The following is a 20,332-nucleotide window of genomic DNA, read 5'->3' as shown; positions in this document are numbered from 1 at the left end:
ACCATTAGCTCACTCCATATGCCACACTTCCACTAACTTCCCTCAGAATAGAAGAGTTCTGCTTCCCCTCAGTTCAGGAGGAACTTTCTCAATGATTTCAAATGTCACAAGGGCTAAGCTTTCCTTCTGCAGGAAGACAACACAGCAACAGTAAAAATAATGTAAGAGTAATCACTTGAACCCTCTGAGGTTGTAAGGAAATCACTCATTCATACAGCTCTTTCTGTACGCCGTTGAGAGTGTTGAGAGAGGGACTCAAAATATAGTTATTTCAGAAAGGAACATGAATAGAAAATTTGCATGGAAATTCCTTTGGAAATAATTGGAACAAAAGCAATACAGCTCATAAACATTGACAAGTTTTTTTAAAACGAGCTATATCTGGCCTTGAGCATATTTTACTCAAGAAAGGAGAAGTTTCACTGCACATTTTATTTGCTAAAGGAAATGGCACAGAAGACATTCTTATTGTCTTCCCTATAGCTGAGCATTTTGGGAGGAGGGGTGGTAAGCCAGTATTTACTGAGTCCCTATTGCATGTGAGCACCTTAAGTATTCCGACTTCTAAAGAACTTACTTCAACCTCTACAGTAAAAAGTGCCAAATTTCATATCTGTTCACCATTTTTGGTGAATTGCCAACCTGATGCAGCTGTCCTTAGACATGTGATTTCTTTGCTTGGATAATACAAAGTCATATGCCCCATATCACAACAATTGTGCACACTTAAAATGTTACCAACAGTATGGAAAACAGGAGAGAGCTTTAAGCTAGTCCTCACATCACTATACTAACCCGTGAGCCTGATCTGCAACACAGGGGGGGCTCAGTGTCTGACAACATTGCCACACTGAAATCTCAGCCCTCTAGACATGACTTTATTCTCAGCAGTATCCAGAGATGGAAATCTCCCATGAACACTTTCGTATTTCATCCTTAGGAAAATACTTTTAAATTTTTACTTTATAAAGCTTTCTCTAGCCCCAGGTAAATGACCTAATTTGTTTCTTAATAACAGGGAGGAAGTGTATGTTTAAATCCTGCCTGCTGATGATGCAGTTTGGTAGGGAAGGAGGTGTGCTCAGTAGAACGGTTATTTGTTCTAAAACAAAACAATAACCAGTGGTGATCCTGAAGTGATGATGGACACTAATCTCTCATGTCTGCATTCAGAGCAACAGTGAAATCCCCAGGGATCCAGGAAGAAGGAGAGATGCGCATCTTCATCTGTGCTTACCTGTTCACTGGATGACTTTGGTACACCAGTTTAATCCACTGGGCCCACACAAGGCCTCCAGACTATAGGTAATTGCCCTCAAACCAGCTCATCTGCACTTGAAAATAAACCATGTCCACTTTTTCAGCTTCACTGATTTCAGTAGCACAGATAAATATGAGCAATCAAAGAGTAGAGTGAACTCTTACTTTAAGTACGTGAGAAAACGAAACAACTCCTGAAGCTCCACTGCAATTCAAATACTTTTGACACAAAAATGCTTAGACCGTCACAGATGACAAAAGGCTGTATCACGGACTAGTTTGGGCAAGGCTTGGATTTTCTTAAAACAAAGCTCAATCAGTTCTCCAGCAACGACAAGAACACTGAAGGTCTGTTTATTGCTTCCTTTGTCTGCTACAGTCTTGTAACGACTTCAAACTGTAATCTTTGGCTTGCTGTGTCAGAGAAAATCCCATAAACAGACACTGAAATAAAAGGCAACTGTGTGCTGCTCCCTTTTATGAGCACTGAGCCTCACCCACTTGGTTATTTACACATGCAGCAGTGAGAACTAGGATGCCCATCTCATCTGCCTCTTACATTATCTTTTGTAATGGTAAATCACAGTGCCTCCCACCTACAACAAATCCAGGCAGTTTTTCTTTTCAAGGCGGGTACCTTGAAAATGGAAGTGAAAAATAAGGGGTAGTCTAAGCAAGCCCCAGATGTAAAGCAGAAAGGCAATAAAAATTACTTTTGCTTTGGCTTTATGCTGGTGTCATTCCAGAGACTGGACATTTGCACCATCATGAGAGCAAAATCCATCTCCCAAGGACAGGTTGCAGTAAACTGGTTTTACTCCAGGAATCTGGTTTATAAAGCCCTTCCCTTGATATATTTACATGGCTATAAGCAAGTCAGAACATTTTTCCGAGGAGTGAATAGCAGCCAGCAAAAACACAGCCCTAGGCCCATGCTGAAGTGGGCAGGATTTAAAAACTGCTGCAGCAGTTAGTGGTTAGGCACACACAAACACCCCACCCTCCTGCCCCAGGCGAGAGACAATATGCAGACAGTGCAGAGTGCACTTCATGCGTCAGGATCCATCACTTGGCTTTAAACAAGATCAACAGATTTCAGGAGAACAGGAGAAGGGGATAATGCAGATGTGCCCTAAGACGCAATATGTTGACTAACATCCCAGTGACTGAGTTGCAACGTTTAGGGAGAAAAGGTCTAAACTGTTGCACCCAGTAAACTTAAATGGAAGTTTTGGAATGCTCCTGGCACTCTGGAAGAGAAGAACCCATAAAGGTCAAACTGAAGTCTCTAAACCCAAAGCCAATATCCTTTAACATTACTTTCCACTTTGGCTTTTCTACTACAGATGATGCCCACAGGGGAATTATGTCCTCGTCCCATCAGTGCTGCTGAGTCAGCACTAGTGCTCTTCTGGAGTTAATACATTGAAAATATCTTTCAACTGTGCAGACAAAGCAGAGTACACTCAGAAAAAGAAAATTATCTGATCACTAAAATGTCATCACAGAAATACCAAAGAAAATAAAACCAAGAAGCACCTTTTCCGTCTGGTTCCTTGGGAAAACAAGTTTCTCTGAAGGGAAGCAGCATGTTCAGCAAACAGAACTCAGTAATTTTATTGCCCAGTGCACAATTTCCTATGCATTTTTTTCCTTGTGTTTTGCTTACCTCAAAATATTCTGATAACAGAAGGAATAAAAGAAATAAAACTATGGCATCATAGGGCTTAATAAAGACTGTATTGCAATGAATGTGCTACTGTTGCATGTACTGGTGAACTTAACTAAACAGCATAAGAGAGACTCTACAGTGTGCCATAAACATCCCATATCAATAACACATGGATTATCTGTTTTCCTCAAGGAAAGCAGATGTGCAGTTTTTGAGAGGAAGGTTTTAGTCTGATTCTGGTCTGCCATCATTAAGTTGAGGATAACATAATATCCATCACTATTGGGTTTCTGCAATAAAAGTACTGGATAGTACCTGATGACACTCTAATTCCCAGCTCTGCCAGGGGCCTCCAGAAAGATCTTGGGCAAGTCATGTTTTTGTAGTACTATATGTTAATACCAAGTAAATTCATAAGTAAATGTGGTAAACATAGCTAAACACAAAATATCAACCCGAACAGTATCTTTTATTTGAGTGATTTATGAGTGATTAGCCATCAGTGAATACTGATGATAGTATTTCCTTTCCTCTACTCTTTTTGTAATACACTAAACTCATAAATCCAACGTGTGGCACCATCTTCCCACATTCACAGTCCCAAACAACTGTAATCCCACTTGGGGTGGGGCACATGGGTGTTGCTCTAATTAAGAGCCATGATAATGCACAGGATGACTTTTTCATGTGCTATGTTCCTGTAAAATCTTACTGGAATCTTGCCTGGCAAATGATCTAAAATCTCAAACTTTCTGTTGTTCTTGTGCAACTCATCTGTTAACATGTCTGTACAACAGAGCATGAGTAATTTAAAACAGGGACCATCCTTGAGACTGAAGGAAATACCCTGTGAACTTGGAGACATGCCAACTCAAAGCTCCAGAGTATTTGAGATTCAACACACTTCATAAATCTGCAGCAGAAGTTCTATTAGCACTTTCACCATTGCACTCAGGAGTCCATTTTTAACACATCAAAAATTAACATAGTAATTACATTAAATTAGCTGCAGGTCTTAAAACAAACAAACAAACAAACAAAAACAAAACAAAACAAAAACCCCACACCACCAAAAATCAAAAAAACAAAAGCAGGTCTAAAAAAATGCCTCCAAACTGCCTCAACACGAGGTATCATGCCAGGTTTTTTTGCTAAATGGTTACAAAAGATTGTACAACTTAGTCGTATAATCTAAATTCCACTTGCTACTGAAAATACTCTTTCTAAATCAATTTCACTGACAGATAAAATCTTATACAAGGAGTGACCTAAGGGCCTCAAGTTCTCAGATTTACCAAAACAACTTGGTCTAGATGGGCTTTGAATGCTTTGATACTTTTTACTGCAGGAGAGTTAAAGGTTGCTATCATTCTTATCAAATCCCACTTGAAGTGAGTGAAGCTATGTATACTTATGGTCAAAAGCACAGCAATTGCTAACGTGTTACACCTACATTTCCTGCTTACTCACCACACAGTTCAAGACTGTCTCTGGTCTCAATACAGATGGAGTTATACAAGGTGAAGAGAAAACTGAGCATCCTCATCTGTAGCTGTGAGGAGGAGCCTGGCAGGAAATTAATGCATTTCTGATGCACAAGCTAAGGGCATGATCCAGCGAGGGCGTGTGGGTGCCTGTACCCCACATGCAGCTCCCAGCACAGCTGCATAAGGTGTCCATGGGCAGCTCGGGGCAGTCTGGCTGTGGGCAGTGCTGGAGGAGCCACTGGTACCTTATCCCTGCGGGCTGGGAGCTGTGCCTGTTGCGGCTTCCACAGCTCATTTCGTCAGTCCCGACAGTTATATTGGAAAAACATTGTGCACAAACCAGTTTTGAGGAATGTGAATCCACGTGGGGAAGCCAGGTGTGCACCATGGAAGGGACGTTTGCTGATAAAGACAGGAAAATCATGTTTGACTCAGCAGCGCCTTCGAGCGCCAGAGCGCTCTGCAATCCTGAACTGCAGGATGCAGCCACAGCTGGGGATGCTCCTTGTCACTGTCCCAATCTCCTTGCCTGTTTCTCTGGTCAAGTTTCTTCATTTTCACTTGTCCTTCCCCACAACCAAGACAGCACTGCTCATGTCCTGCTCCTCAGGTACGGTTTTTACCCTTCTGTGAGGAGACAGTGCCTGTGCTAAAGGCAGTGACAGCTTGAGGTGAATGGCTGTGGTTCCCTTGGCTGTGGCTGGGCTTGCCATGCCATCAGAGGTGGGGAGTGCTCCTTGCTGAGGCAGGAGCCCCTCTCCCTGGCACAGGGACACTCACAGGAACACTGCCTTATTAGAGTCTTAAACTGTACCAGGGGAGGTTGCAGTTGGACATCAGGAGGAATTTCTTCACAGAAAGGATGATTAGACATTGGAGTGGGCTGCCTAGGGAGGTGCTGGAGACACCATCCCTGGAGGTGTTTAGGGAAAGACTGGACATGGCACTGAGTGCCGCGGTCTGATTGACATGGCGGTGTTGGGTATAGGTGGCACTCGATGATTTCAGAGGTCTTTTCCGGCCCAACTGATTCTGTAATTCTGTGAGGTGACACCTGGCCCAGATCCCAGCCATGGGGAGGGGGGGGGAGCCTGAGGGACACAGCCTTGCATCCCCCGGGGATGGCCCGCGCCGGGGGCGGCGCCAACCCCGCGTTTGCAGCCCGCCCGCAAGGATCAGGATCAGGATCGGGATCGGGACCGGGACCGGGACCGGGATCGAGATAAGGACCCGTGTGGGGCCTCACGAGCCCGCCCGCCCCACAGCGCCTCCCATGGCGCGCAGGCGCAGTCAGGCCGCGCAGGCGCGGTGCCGGCCCTGCCGCAGCGGCGGGAGGTTGGAGCGGGCGCTGCTCCCGCCGGGACGGGCCAGGGAGAGCCCGCCGGGCTTCTCCTCGCTTTGCCTGCGCCCCGGGGCCTCGTACTCCCCGAGGAGCCTCCCCTCGTCCGCAGCCCCTGCGGCTCTGTGCTGTGGCAGCGTTTCGGGGGTGCCTCAGGACCCCCCCCCCCCCCCCCGGGGTGCATCCCCTCAGAACGGGCTCATCGGGCCCGTGTCTCTGTCTGTGGGCTGCCCAGCCTTCGTCCCGCTTCTCTAGGGGTGGAAAAGTGGCTGGGCAAAAGTTGCATTGAGTGTCAGTAAAGCCTTCAGTTGAGAAAGTGAAAGGAGTGAGCGGTGGTGTAGTTGTAAGCAGGAAAACTGAGGACGTAGCTTCATAGACTTGCCCAGAGTGAAAGATCAAGTAAGTACTGAAGTGGAAAATTGTCTTTTCCCCTTCTAAAGCAAGTTTTCTTTACTTAAAGGCATCACTGCTTGAAAATGCCAGTGGTTCTTAGGCTGCGATGCTGGGGAAGGATTTGAAGAGTGCAGGAGATCTGTGTGAATGTGCTGCCGAGGAAGAGCTTTAGCGAAGTATTTGTTGTACTTACGGTCCCTGGAAGATGAATCTGCATTAGGAAGTAAGGGTGGAGAAGCACAGGTTTTGAGCGTTTTTTAAAGTTTTCTATTTAAGCTAGCTCAGTGGTTTGAAATTATTTTGCTGTTTACTGAACTGCGTGTTTGCGACATACTGTGTACATAGGCATGATGTAGCTTTTTTTAGGCTCTTGCTTACATTAAGAAATAATATTGATAAACTTCCATTATATTTAATGGATGCTGTTGGGCTTTCTGTTTAATTGATGGATTGCTAAAATACCCAATTAACTGGAGTCTTTACTGAGGTCTGGGGCTTTTTAATGGAGTACCGTATGTTCGATTTTGAACAGCTGGTGGGGAACGTTGACTTGAAAGATAAATGATGACCTGCATCCTTTGGTAGAGAGCCAGGAAGACCAGGGTTGCTGGGTTAAGAAGCCTTTGGCATACTGAAGCTTTGGCATTTTTCACCTCTGAAGAGGAAGCCCCCCCCTTGTGCCAGTCTTGTGTTGCCCAGTCACTTGTTTGCAGGATTTTAATCCTGAGAGGCCTCTGTTCCAAAACTCCTAATTGCAATTTGCAGGTGAGCAGAGGTGCAGCTGTCGATTTTCCAGCTGCATTCTGGTCATTAGCAGGTGCTTCACAAGTGCTAAACTTAAGTTGAACGCTGCCAAATCGATTTGCAGTTGGTTCGTGCTGGGAGGGGTGACTTACCAATTTAATTAAGGTGCCTTTCTGAGCAAAAGGGGGATGTTTCCTGTTAATCAAAAGTTCTACTTGTGTGAGTAATTACTTTTTTAAGCAGCATTCTCTAGACGGATCAAATAATACAGTGGATTATTTTTACAGACCTGGATACCCAATTATTTTGTTCTGTCGAAAAGATTAATTGTTTATACATGTGGACAACAAAAATCATCTTGGCTCCCAATAACCCTTTTATTGCTACTTAGGATGCAAGTAGCATTATTAAATAAAAACTGTTTCTTAACAACTGACTTAGGAAGCACCTATTCCTTTGAGTTAGACAAGCAGTAAGGGTCATTCAGGGTCAACATGTCAGGATCTGACCTTGGATTTATAGGCAAACACTTAAAAGAAGATGTCAAATAGGAAAAAAATTACAATGGATAATACCTGTAAGGCTTTTTATAAATTTTTCATATTTTAAAGAAAAAATTCCATAGAGCTTTAGGAATGAGAGAAAAATAATATATAAAATTCATGGTAAGATACTTTGTGGCAGTTAGTAGTGTCTTGCATCCTCTTGAAGAAAAGCCTTTTGCAAAGCTAGATGCTCCTCAGCACATGAAACAGTTGTGAAACTGATGCAGACATCTTTTTTTTGAACGTGCTAATTAGAAAATAAGCATTAGAATTTCCTGTTGGAGCTTTTTACTCATTTCTCCAGCCACATGGCTCGTTATAATCAGGTGAATATAATTAATTCTGTTGTTTAACAGAGACTGCTACCCATCTCGAGATGGAAGAATCATTGTTGGAAAAATTGCCATCTTTGTGTGATACTCCAAGGGATTCTGGAGCAGCACCTCCACAGAGGACTAGTTCAGGGAAACAGGTATGGAAACTTTGTTTTTCCAGTAATGTGATTCTTCACAGTTAAAAAATGCTTGTGAAATAATCAGGGAGTCAGAGGTCACTGAGATACTCCTGGAAGGCTGAAGACAGATACCTTATACCCAGAGCTACGAGGTTGTCCAGGTAAAGGAATGCGCTCGATACACTTTGCTCTGAATATGTAGATGTTTGCTGTGAATACAAAGTGATGGAGCAACATAACCCAAATGCCTTACTAATACACTTAAATACTCTTTAGGGTTTGTGGTGGGGTTTTTTGTCTGTTTTAACCTGTCATCTTCAGCTTTCTCAAATCTTAGTTTTTTGTGTTGCTGTGCGTGCAGGATGACTTCCTGTAACTTCTGCCTGCACTGGAACAAAGTGGGCTGCTTTCAGTCTGTATGTTCTCCATAGTGCTGAGCTCTGCTTTGGTCCTCACCCTGGCATTTTTAATGGTGGTGGGGAAACTGAACTTGATAGCACAGTTAGCCAAGTGGAAATATGCCATATTTCTTCCACACAAAGACTAGATGAGTAGATTTGCCTCAACAGAATACAGGATTTGGTCCTAGAAAATGTGGAGCTACATCTTTCCATATCTTGCAGCTGTGTGTGTAGATACATGTGGAAAGAAGAAGTTAGCTTTGTTCAAGTTTGTCAAGGCTATAGAGAGAATCAGGAAGTCTGGATTTACAATGATTGTTAAATATATTACATATTCTATATAAATAATAAGCAGGTAAACAGTTGTTTGAGATTTGATCAGAATTTAAGATTATTCCGAGCACCTGTTTTGGTTTGTTTGTTTTTTAGCAAATGAGTGCAGCTCTGCGGGAGCGATTACGGAAAACAAGACGTTCCTTTAATGCCAATTTTACAGTGGCAAAGCGGCTCAAAGTAGACCCTGAGGAAAAAGACTGTGCTGATGCTGACACAGGGTGCCTGCCAGTGACAAGTACCGATTGTTCCAGGTTACAAGATGGTCCTGAAGGCCTTGAAAGAAACAGCACTGCACATACGGGTTTCAAAAGTCCCTCACAGGAGAGTAATCCCGGTGGATCAGTAGAGAATTTGGATGTGCTACCGGTTGATCTTGGTCAGCAGCAGCCCCTGGAAGAAAAAGTAAGGCTGGTGAAACAAGTGCAAGAGAAGGAAGAATTACTTCGTAGGCTCAAACTGGTGAAGATGTATCGATCTAAGGTGAGGCAATACTGACTCGCTGGTCTTTTGGGGTGTGTGGTGTTTGTGTATTGTCTCAGTTTAAGGCATTGTATGAAAATATGTGCAGGGTATCAAAACCCCCACATGTCAACAAATGACATTTTTTTTTGTTTTCTTTTGTCCCAATTGCAGAACAACCTGTGTGAACTGCAGGCTTTGATAGCAAAATGGAGAAGCAGCACCCAGCTGATGCTGTATGAACTACAGTCGGCCTTTTCTGCAGATGGCAAGAAAGTGAGCCTCACTCAGCTGATCGATACTTTTGGATTAGAAGACCAGTTACTGCACTACAGCAGAACAGAAGAAGATTTTGTGGATGCGTAATCTGCGGTTGCAAAGCTTTCATTACATAGACACAAAAGCAGAAAAGACCGAATGGATTCTGATCACGTCAGAAGTGTTGATCAGGCAGTGGACTTGATGCTTTGGGATTAGGAGGTTTTCTCCAGAGAAACTTGTAAAGCTTTGTACTTGGATACAGTAGGCACTGTAAAAGGCGTTACTGATTAGAAAAGATCCAACTTCTGGTGTTTTGGAGAACCTGGCTTAATGATTTGGTCAGTGAATTTTTATTTAATAAAAATAAAATGAGGTTGTACTTTAACAGGTAGAAAGCAGTCCATTCTTTGATTAGTCTTTGTGTGGTTACTTGTATGGAAATAACTCACACTGTCATTTCTGTTCACGTTCAAGTAGGGAAGAGTTCAGGTTTTTATTCATAAATACATCCCCACTTTACAAATGTCTTCTTGCTACCAGTCAGCTAATGAAGGCCAGTGACAGGATTTTGTGAGTTAAGTAAGGGTAACTAGTTTTCATAATGTTAATAATCTGAGGCTGTGAAGATGTTCTCACTGGCTTGAGTTGTTACTAAGGGAAATGTGCCACAGTGCAATTGCTTTTGGGTACTGGTCCAGACAGTCACCTGCAGGGCCACTGTCTCATAATCATTCTGCCCCAGCCTGAGGTAATAGAAGGGAAGGCAAGAAAATTGCAACCAACTTTCTACTCTGCTACTCTGCCTGAGAGCTAAGGTGTCCTCTCTCTTAAAATAAATAAGAAAAATAAGGCCTTGTCTAAGGGGATTGCTTCAAACAAGCATCATAAAGCTGAATAAAACTTCACCATTTAATGTGTTCTCCAATAAATGTATTTTTTAAAAGTTTTAAATCTTAATTGAAACTGCTTATTTTCTCATCATGGCCTGAGCACAGTGTGGTGACTTCTGCCTTCTTTTATATTCCTTAAAATCACTGCTTGTTATTGTAACAATACATAAATCTTAACTACTCTACAACTCTCCCTGCTATGAATCTTGTTTTCTATGGGATCACATTCTGTATTGATTACTCCTTAACTGTTTTGTTTACAGGTGGCATATCCTATTTCCTTAATAAGGAAACAATTCCTTAGACATCTCAAGGGAAAGAAAATCAAAGATCATACAGACCCTTTTAACACTGATATGGCTCATTAGATTTAAATCTGTACCTAGATCTTGCTCTTAAGAATACTGACTGTTGCTGTCCCCAGAGAATTAATGCACAACCACCTTTGTTGCTAATCTCATTTTGAGTATTGAAGCGCTATTTCTTCTGCTTCTTCAGGTTGATAAAAAAAGATAATGGTGCCTGGTGCCGGGGCCAGTTATCTTCCCTGAGATCCTAGGTAGATTCGGAACTCTGCTGCTTCTAGGGATGTTTCAGCAGGAAGAAAAAGCCTCGCAAGAAGCAAGATGTAAATAGCATCCTTACAGATCCCAGTTGGAGATGGTAAGACAAAAGAGGTGCTGTACAGGACCACAACAGAAGTAGATTTTTCTTACAAGTGTAGAATTTTGTTAAGCTAAAACTATTGCTGCTCTCACAATAGAATGAGTTTAGATATTATGTGAATTTATGAAAGGAGAAGAATTATTTCACACTGTGGGAAATAAAAGAGGGAAATAAAAAGCAGTGAGAATGCCTGAGTAGGTAGATCAGGCTCTAGCAGTAGTTAATTTTATCACAAATTCTCTATTTTTCTTAAGTGTCTTTGAGGGATCTGGCAGGAGAAGAGACTGCATCAGTGCAAAAAACTGCCAGAAGCTATTTCAGGAGGCCAGATGCTTCCAAAACCTGGTTTTCCTGTGATTGTGCCAGTGGCAGCAGCCACAGCTACTGCTGGCTGTGGGTAATTATGCTGTGAAGGCACAGCAGCCCTTGGGACTGGGCCAGGTAGCACACATGGCCCTGACGAAGCATCTACATCTCAGTAACCTACACCTGTGCCATCACAGGGGTGAATATATTAAGTCAAAGCCACAGACATGAATTTTAGCAGCTGCAAACTCAAAGGTTGCTTCCAGTACTTTAAAATGTTCTACAATTGCATATTGCAGACAGTGGATATACAAATACACCTGTTCTTCTGAGTCTACAATTTCTTGTACCTTTTGTTTTCTGTAATGAGCTATATAGTTCATATAATGAAACTAGCAGAAATAAATCTCATCAACTGAAGTATAATGGGGACAAGACCAGGTGTAAAATACACAAACTAGACAAACATGCATCTTTCAAACTGCAGATATTTTTAAGGAAATTACAGAAGAAATCTTTTGTGGAAAGAAAAGTTCCAGGAGAAAAGTTAACTGTCAAAGCTCTTTTACTCAGACCAGACAGTGGTATTATAGATCTGTCTGGACTGATTTTTATATATGAGGGGGTCTTCTTGCTCTCAGTATTTCAAGTTCTGACTGCAGACTTTCAAACTCTTCTTTCTGTTCCTTTATAAGATCCCGTAGGTTTTTCTGCTTCAAAATCTCTTGGTAACGCTGCCTTGTAATCTTTTCAGAAATATCCCGTGTGTCTGCATAAAACAAAATATAAGGGTTAGTCTGTGCTCATAGGGGATGTGTAGTCTCTATTTATATTGGACCTGTCCTGGGGTTATTCCAAATTCTGTATAAAATAGGCAAGCATTTTAAAGAAGGCTCACAGTTGGACTTAAAAGCCTTTATAGTACTGAATAAAGGAAAATACTTCAAAAAGGCACTGAGCATGCTTGCTTTAGTTTCTAGCAAGTACCCACTGTTTTGGAAACCTGTAACTGTTTTCCTCTAGTGGAAAGATCTCTACAGTTTTTCTAATTTTTCTAATAGTGAATACCCTTCTCAGCTGCACATTACTTCCTCTGTTCCCTTGGAAAGGTGGAAAGAAGTGCGTTGAACAGCTCTGAAAGAATGAAAGCATGTTGCATAACGAAGTTACTAATGCCTTTAATATTTTTACTTGAGTAGTTTCAGGAATTTAGTCAACCAGCTTTGGTTACAAGAGGCACAATCTCCAGGTACACTCTTCATACATACAGGAATAAGCACAGACAAGCACTCCTTGTCCTTTAGCTGATGGTGGGGGACAGGCCCGCATAGCCTTGGAGTTACTTTCTGAATGTTGTTCTTTGCTTGTGACTTTAAGTGCTTTACTGGACTCACCAGCTGCCTCAAAGATATTCCTCCTTTCTGAAACAGAGACAAGCATCTCCTTCAGCTGCAGGCTCAGCTCGTAGTTGGCTTCCTCTTTTAAACGGATGCACTTCTTCAGCTCTCCAATTTTTTTCTGATGGTTTTTCACATTCTTCTTGTGCAACTGTTCATTTCGAAATCAATAAAGCAAATATATGAGGTGATGAAGAACTGTTCAGACAAACATGATGGAAACTTATAAGCACTGCACTGTAGCTCAATCAACTTACATGGATTTTGATTTGACCGATAGCACATTCTAAGCTTGACTTCATATAGTGTCTTTCACATGCTGTATCTCATGTGTTTATGGAGTTCTAATATAGAGACCAGCCAAGGAACCAAGAGGTATGGGTCAGGGAGAGAGAGAGATTAAACTTGAAAAGGGAGGAAAGGAAGTCAATGGAATCAGTGAGTTAAGGACACACTCTTGGCTGCTGGGAGCTGCTGAAGAAAGGGTTGTTGTGCTGAAGCTGATGGATGGGCTGTAAAGGGACAAGATAAATACTAAAGCTTGAAGAGGAAGAGGAGGCTGATGCCAGCTACTGCAACTTGGAGAAAATTCAGTGGAAACTCTTAAAAACAAGGATAATCATAATTTGAGGGATGAAATAGATGAGGGAGCCAGCAAATCAGATTGTTGTGTCTGTTATTTTGAATGCAGGGGGGTAGGGATATTATGAATAGGCTGGTGCTCCTGGAGAGAAACATTTAGCAGTGAGGACTGAAAGAATGCTTCATTAGAAATGGAAGAGTGGCTTTTATAAGCAGTGCTGTGTAAGAAGTGATTAGCAGATCTGCATTCAGATGTTCAGGATAGGAAAGCATTTAACTGCAGTAACAGAGCAAGTAGATTTCTCTCCATAGGGTTGATCTCTGCAGCTATTCGTATATGATGACTGCTTCCAAAGACTTTAGAGAACTGCTGCTGTAGCCAGCACAGCTCAAGTCGAAGAAACTATTGAAAGCCAGATGGACAAATACATGACTATATATATATTCATCTGTGTGTGCTGTTGTGGCTGTACTCCAACAGTCCTTGAGTTAGCACATCTATATCAATTGCACTTATTCCTTACAAACACCTCTGGCTAATGAAGGCAAGGAGTTGCATTTAAACTAAGGATGTCTCTCAAATGTGGTGGCTCCCTTAGGATTTACCTTATCCATGAAGCGAAGAGTCTCCTCCATCCCTGCAATGTGCTGGGCGATGTGGCTGTCGTAGTTCAGCACAGTTAGGAACTGAAGAAGTAAAACCAGAAAGAAACCATCTTATCGTGCCAGTTCATTCTCAAAAATCCCACATTTCTGTAAAGGCAATCATACTACATGTAATCCAAAAAACCTACGATTCTGCAGTGGAAAGATTTGGTAGTGATCATAAATGGATGTCGTGAAGATATTCTTGGACACTCTGGGAATACTAGACTGTGCAGCTGTTAAAAAGAATGTTATCTGTCATGTGTTAATGGAAACAAAGACCAAACAAATTTGTTGAGATTGTCAAAAACCCTAAGCTATACCTTTGCTTGTATGCAATCCAAGCATACACAGCTGGAGGCTACAGTGTGTCTTTAGACTAGAGAGGAAAAGGATTATTTTCTGTCTCTCTGCTTCCTACTTCTTTTATTATCCTATCTGCCTAGTAACTGATATTTCAGAGAATTTATTGTGGTTTTTTTCCTTGAGCACACTGTTACTAAAATACCTCTTTATCAAATGACAAATGGTAAACCCCATAATGTTTTATGGACCTATAATGGGCAGTAGACAGGTTTCTGTACTTGTAGATTCCTCCTTTCCAGGTACTGTCCCCCCAGAGTGACAGGTAGAATTTTGTGGACTATTCTAGTTAGGGGAGGGGAAACAGAAAAGACCCAGCAGGCTCCTTTGCCTACAGCACAAAATTTCTTTCACACAGTCCTTCATTAACAACCCTCACTCCAGATGTTCTCAGGTCCTTGCCCACACACATTTATCTTAGCCATCTTTCTTTCTGTTCCTATTGTTTGGGTCTCTGTTGCCTTGTCTTTCCCACTAACCCTATCTTTCTACTCAAAAGTGAAGTGAAGTCAAGCCTCTCAGAGCATTCAAATTCTGATTAAACTGGTAAATGCCTTTGCTATGGACAGTTAAACTTTCTCTGAAGGGCAATAGTTCTGCTCATCAGTTTAAATGAGCTAACAGCAATACTGGAGATAAATCTGCCACATGAACTTTTCAGTGGGTTGTCACATCACCTCTTTGGCAAACTGTTCTGCTGTGCTACTTGTGGAAGTCCCTTGGTTGTGATTCAGAACCAGCACTGTGGAGAGCAGCAAAACAAATGAAGACTGAGCAAAACGTGGTTTGGACTTTCTTTTAATCTTTTGATTGAATTACAATATCCTTACCTGCTGTCCAACATTTCTTTTTCTCTGTTTTATAGCTCTCCCCACTGCAATATCTCCAGCCTTCCCATGCTCCAATATCGCTCACTTCAAACGTTTATGCCCCCCACCCCATCACCTCAGATTTCCCTGCAGTCCTCTACGCCCCATACTGTGATACCCTCAGGCTTTCCCTACAACCTTTCTCCTTCCTCCCTTCTTCTCCCGGTGGTATCCTTGGCTCTCTCCCACAAACTTTCCCCATGTTTCCTGGCCTGCCAGCTGGGCTTGCTCAAAGCTGTGTGGGTGCTGTCTTGCTGGCCGGCTGTCCCCTCTTGCCTGCCAGGGATGGCAAACAATTCCCTGTGGTTCTGCTGCTGGGCCAGTGAATGGCAGTGAGTGGGTGGGACTCAGTGAGGCTCCTGTGGGAAGGCTCAATCTCTGTTTACTGAGCAAAAGTTACGGTATTTCTGTGCGATACCAGATGGGGGCACCTCAGACCTTTCATTTAAAAAGGATGCTGCTCGATTTTAAAACATCTGTGCCTTGTGGCTGCAAAATCCTAAATCCTAACTCTTGCCAATTTTGAAACACTAAGAGTTAAGGCTAATTTTGCCTTAATTTACACCTGAACATCCCAAAGAATTTCATCACTAACCGAATGCATGAGCAAAGCTTCCCTTTGAAAGCTGAATTGTTGACCTATTAGGCATCACATTTCTCTGTTGTAGTAAGAGACTTATGAAATATAAATGATCTTTCTTACCAGTAGAGGCAGCATAATTTTCAGCAGTCGAAATATAAATTAGAGAAAGCAACTCACTAGCTGGCAATCTTTTGAAATAGGTAGTATTACAATGTCCCGAGCCTTCTCTTTCAGATCTTCTATTTGCATTCTCATTTTCTTGTGCTCCCATTCCAGCTGACGTATCCCTCTAGAGAACTCTTTGAATTCTATTATAGCAGCAATTTTTTTTTCTCCTTGAGTCTGAAAAAGTAGATCAATCTCAATTAACACATTTTACAGATTATGGAATAATTGTTTGCAACAAGATGGGCAAGCTTCCAGAGTTATAATTTTAGTCAGTTAAACATGCTTTACTGCAGTCTCTTTCCAGACTTTGCTCCAGATGGTTATCTTTCATGGAAATCTGTTCCCTTTCATGCTCTGTATCATAGCCTTGGATCACAGAAGTAGATGAAGAAAATCACAACTAACCTCTCTCTCCATCTATCTTATATAAGAATAGGAAGGCATTTTAGGTCAACAAAATATAGAGTTTTTTGCTGTTGTTACTGAGGGCTTTGTGCAGGAGCAGAAAAAGGTAATTTTTGTCCAGCTAGAATGTCTAAAAAAAAGAATGTCTAAAAAAGGGTGTGAAAGACTTTTAAATATCATCACCAATTTCACCTTACATAAAAAAACTGTATTCATGTTTTAAATCTTAATGTAATTTACTGTTCTAATGCTTCTTAACATGACTATAGGTGTGCCTTGAGGGAATTTTTGGACCGGTACCCAGGATATTGGCAGTTTCTATTTACAATATATGTGTAATATATGTGTATCTATTTACAATACATGTGTGTCCAGAAACTGTTGCCATTTCATTGATTTGAAGTGTATCGATCAACCATCAAGAAAGCAGTTTGCACTGCAGTCTTTTCATCATGATAAGAGACATTAGAGAATCCTTAATAGCTTCTAGATTACAATTGAGCCTGCTGGTATGTTGTAACGGACTGAAAGTAGACATCAAACTGGAGAAAAAGCAGAGCCCCTGAAGGACAACGCATTGGTTTAAAAAGCTTTAATTTCCTTCAGATAATTACCAAGATAGAGGAATTCAGTTCTTCAACAACACTCTTTTTAATGAGAATAGCATCAGAGTAGTCTGGGATCTCAGTACTTTTCAATTCCACCTGTCCTTGTTTTAGCACAAACTGGACAATCAAATTCTGCTGAAGTTTCATCTTCTTCTCCTGCAGCCTAAAATGGCACAAAACAGAAACAGCACTTAGTGATTTCAACAGGATTATATAAATGTTTATATTAATTACTGGTAAGTGGTATGTTCTCATAGGGGTTAGTCCTTGACAGCCTGTCTTCTGATTGCTCCCAAAGTAACTAAAAACTATGCAAATTCTGGTATATATATACACACCAAGTTTGCAACCACTGGATTCAGTTTACCATACTCCAGCAGATGTTCTGAGAGAAAGTGTTGCTACTGAAAATAAATCTTAACACCAATTGAAAGGAAAACAGAAGAGACTTCCAGCCAGAACCGCTTTTCTTGTATAATTTATTCTGGAGTTTGTTCTTGAACGATAATGAATGTGAAAATTATGTTATGTACATGAAAAATGGAGTATTGGAGGTCCAAGTGGCAATGAAACCTAGATAAAAGAGTGTAAAGAACACAGATGTGTAAATTTTTTTGTAACTTTTGGTTCTGTGTTAGGGGAGCATTAAAGTGTAGCTGAACATAAGAAAAGGTACAAAATTACCAAGTGAGTTCCTTGAAAATGTTCTCTATTTGTGACTTCATCTTCTCATTTTCATCTGTTCTTCTCTGGAAAAAGGCCTGCATCTCTGCCAGTTTAAGGGCCTTCCATTTCACCTAAACAAGCAACATCATGACAGTCTGAACATTTTCAGCTTTGTCAGTATGTCAGGACAAGCCTCTTCAAGAACAGAGAAGACAAGTTCTTTAGAAAATATATGTATATATAAATAGGCAGGCTGGTATTTTGAGAATCCCAGAATGAGACATAAAGGCTACAATCCTTACACTCTGCTCAGAAAATTAGTTGTTCTTACATGAATAGTTTACTCCCATGAAGGGAAATCACATTTCCTTGTCTTTTGGTCACATTTCACATATCTCTTTCTCTGGATAATTCAGATTTACACCTTCATGCTTTTATACTGAACAAACAGATTGCTAGAAATTTCCAGAAACACCCTTTGTTAAGAATGGCTCTTTATATTTCAGAAAAACATGAGAATGCATTGGTCTAAATGTAGAATGCTAATGGGAGAGAATGACTCCAACAGATGATGGGAATCAAATACCTTATCATTTTCTTGGTAAGGATAGGGAAAAGGAAAATTATCTTTTTATTTGTAATGAAACAAAAGCGGGGTCACAATTATTCTGATCAAATCTGTCCATATTAATATCCTAGTTTTTCCTCTGAAGAACAACTACAGCTAGAACTAGAGAACAGGTTTCCCCGTTATTCTGAATTGAATGTGGCCAGAAGAAACTTTCAAAGTCAAATGGAATTTAGATATTCTGCATTTCTATTTCATCACTAGCTTGACCCTACACAAGAACTCCACTGAAGTTTAAAAATCAAAAATATCAAGAAGTATACTGGCAAAATAAAGAATTTAACATACCAGCTCCTCACTCTCCATTTTATTTCGTCTCGCCTGACAAAATTTTTCCCATGTAGACTGTTCTAAGCCTTCAGGCATGTGCTCAGGACTATCCAGTTCATCCATGGCTTTCATTAAAAGGGTAAGTGCATCCTTGTAATCCTCAGAGTCTGAACAGTTCCCATATGGATTAGCTGTGTCAAGGAGTATTTCTGTCCTTGGGTTCCTAGTGCAGCACACAGCAGCACAGACAGGATTTACTTTTTATTTTCTCTTGAATAAATGAAGGTCACATACAACAAAGAATGTTTCACACTCTTTATCTCTTGCAAAAACCAAATAGGTAACACTGTATCTTACACAAAACATGAATATATGGTCCTGAGACCCGATGATTACTTAGATTGCATTTAAAATAGATTTTGTGGAGTGAATAAGGAAATGTAAATACTCAAAATAGCAATTGTTAGTGTGATGGGAAATCATCCATTGTTAATTATCCAATAAAAAGCAGGAAAAATAATTTAGACTGTTGAAATAAATAGCATTCTCATTCTTATCTCACAAGAAATATTAGTGTTTAAACAACAGAATCAGAGGGGATCTTACTTTGGTCGACTTGAGTAAAGTTGGAAAAGTTCATCAAAGAGATCGTCAGGAATATCAGCGAACTGCTTTGGAAAACGGCGTTCCAGATTCTGTAGGGGAGAGAGGGGGAAGAAAACTTTCTGGTTACCACAATACTATTTCTTAAAAAATGCCTCAACATGCCTATATCTTAGAAATACAGAATATGGTGCTCTTCCCGCACTCCCAAGCATCATGGGAATCTGGACTATTCCATGTATTCTTCTGTGCACACACTGTCCTCTACTGCTTTATTTCAGCATTATTAGCTTCAATAATCAGCAATCTGACCAGAACTCTTGCTTACAGAGGAGAATGTTCTTCTCATTATTGAGACGCAACATTAACTTCTGTACCTCCTTGTGCTTCTCGAGAGTCTCACCTTCTCTTCATCTACTGCATCTTTATAGGTGGCTGTGTAAGCATCAACTTTATTTTTTGCAGTCAGGATTGTTTTTGCCTTCTTGACCTATAGCAAAACCAAAAGATTTCAGGGATGAAATTCAGCCAGCAGAAGCACTGAATGGCTATTCCTACACAGCCATGAAGCTGACACTTCCTTATTTCTAGAGAAAATCTTGTGAGCTATTTTTACTAAAAATATAGTGCCTTCTTCAGGGGCCACTTATAGACACTGCTAAAAGATGACCAGGTGTGAAATCAAACTATCCCGCTGCTTAAGAATGTAAGAAATTTGTCTTAGAAATGCTTACAAGTCTTTTTAAACACTGAATGTAAAGACATATGTTGATACTTTTTTTTCACTTGCCATAGAGATTTCTGTTTCCCTTCATGTCATCCCAAGTAAGACCAGTCAAAAAATCTCCACTGTTGTTCAGTAGAGAGTTCTTCATTTTAGAATGCTATTCCCCCATTGTCATGGCACAGTTCTGCTCTGTGTCAGGACTAAGGTCATCTGTTTTACTGAGGCTGTTAAATGCTAATACTTTGCCAGGGAGGCTACTTTGCTGTATTTGACAGTTTGCAGGGACCAAAGATATATCAATGTAACCATTTAGGAAATTTTAAAAAGGATGTGTTTTGAAAAATGTAAGCTGGTATAGACTTGGCTCGGATAATTTTAAAACTAGGTCAGCCTACTGAGTGGTAGGGGATAAATGCCTGCTTTGGAATTCCTCCCTATCTGCCTGCAGCTCCATGCACAGTGCAGGTGAGCAGGAGCTCTGACATGAGGAGGCATCACTGTATTATCTGTGGACTCATGAGCAGCTCCATGAAGTCCAAGTAGGCAAATGGGATAATCTTGTTCCAAGAGCCAGAAACAATGTGCAGACTACCACAGTAAACACT

General features: G+C 41.0%; 3 protein-coding genes across 7 annotated transcripts in view; 1 reads left to right on the top strand and 2 right to left on the bottom strand.

The window, feature by feature from the left end:
* Positions 1-5,383, bottom strand: part of COL17A1 (collagen type XVII alpha 1 chain) — a 69,584-nt gene extending 64,201 nt beyond the window's left edge. Inside the window, exon 1 of the mRNA XM_027897996.1 lies at positions 4,403-5,383. Coding sequence (XP_027753797.1) covers positions 4,403-4,478 — 76 coding nt within the window. The 5' untranslated portion in view covers positions 4,479-5,383. The remainder of the gene's footprint in view (positions 1-4,402) is intronic.
* Positions 5,384-5,823: 440 nt separating this feature from the next.
* On the top strand, positions 5,824-9,736 carry SFR1 (SWI5 dependent homologous recombination repair protein 1). Its single transcript, XM_027898025.1, has 4 exons — positions 5,824-6,157; positions 7,797-7,912; positions 8,725-9,111; positions 9,265-9,736. Exons 2-4 carry the CDS (start codon positions 7,817-7,819, stop codon positions 9,454-9,456), a joined length of 675 nt encoding a protein of 224 aa, XP_027753826.1. The 5' UTR covers positions 5,824-6,157; positions 7,797-7,816; the 3' UTR covers positions 9,457-9,736.
* Positions 9,737-10,947: 1,211 nt separating this feature from the next.
* The window catches only part of CFAP43 (cilia and flagella associated protein 43), a 41,020-nt gene continuing 31,635 nt past the window's right edge, over positions 10,948-20,332 (bottom strand). For all 5 annotated transcript variants that reach the window (XM_027898018.1, XM_027898020.1, XM_027898019.1 and 2 more), the window contains 9 exons: positions 19,404-19,490; positions 19,004-19,092; positions 18,416-18,620; positions 17,518-17,630; positions 16,840-16,996; positions 15,830-15,994; positions 13,799-13,879; positions 12,608-12,761; positions 10,948-11,982 (listed from right to left, as the gene is read on the bottom strand). In XM_027898018.1, the coding sequence (XP_027753819.1) occupies positions 11,825-11,982; positions 12,608-12,761; positions 13,799-13,879; positions 15,830-15,994; positions 16,840-16,996; positions 17,518-17,630; positions 18,416-18,620; positions 19,004-19,092; positions 19,404-19,490 (1,209 nt within the window). In that variant the 3' untranslated portion in view covers positions 10,948-11,824. The remainder of the gene's footprint in view (positions 11,983-12,607; positions 12,762-13,798; positions 13,880-15,829; positions 15,995-16,839; positions 16,997-17,517; positions 17,631-18,415; positions 18,621-19,003; positions 19,093-19,403; positions 19,491-20,332) is intronic.

The sequence above is a fragment of the Empidonax traillii genome, unplaced genomic scaffold (assembly GCF_003031625.1).
Source record: "Empidonax traillii isolate 1590-97213 ecotype Southwest subspecies unplaced genomic scaffold, ASM303162v1 scaffold574:size890810, whole genome shotgun sequence".
Lineage (NCBI taxonomy): Eukaryota > Metazoa > Chordata > Aves > Passeriformes > Tyrannidae > Empidonax > Empidonax traillii.
The sequence above is the reverse complement of the archived record's forward strand: the minus strand, read 5'-3'. Positions and strand labels throughout refer to the sequence as shown.

Excerpts from the sequence above, each read along its gene's own strand:
- SFR1 (XM_027898025.1), top strand. The coding sequence starts at position 7,817 with ATGGAAGAATCATTGTTGGAAAAATTGCCATCTTTGTGTGATACTCCA. Across the intron at positions 7,913-8,724 it reads GGACTAGTTCAGGGAAACAG|CAAATGAGTGCAGCTCTGCG; the intron begins GTATGGAAACTT and ends TTTGTTTTTTAG. Across the intron at positions 9,112-9,264 it reads TGAAGATGTATCGATCTAAG|AACAACCTGTGTGAACTGCA; the intron begins GTGAGGCAATAC and ends TCCCAATTGCAG.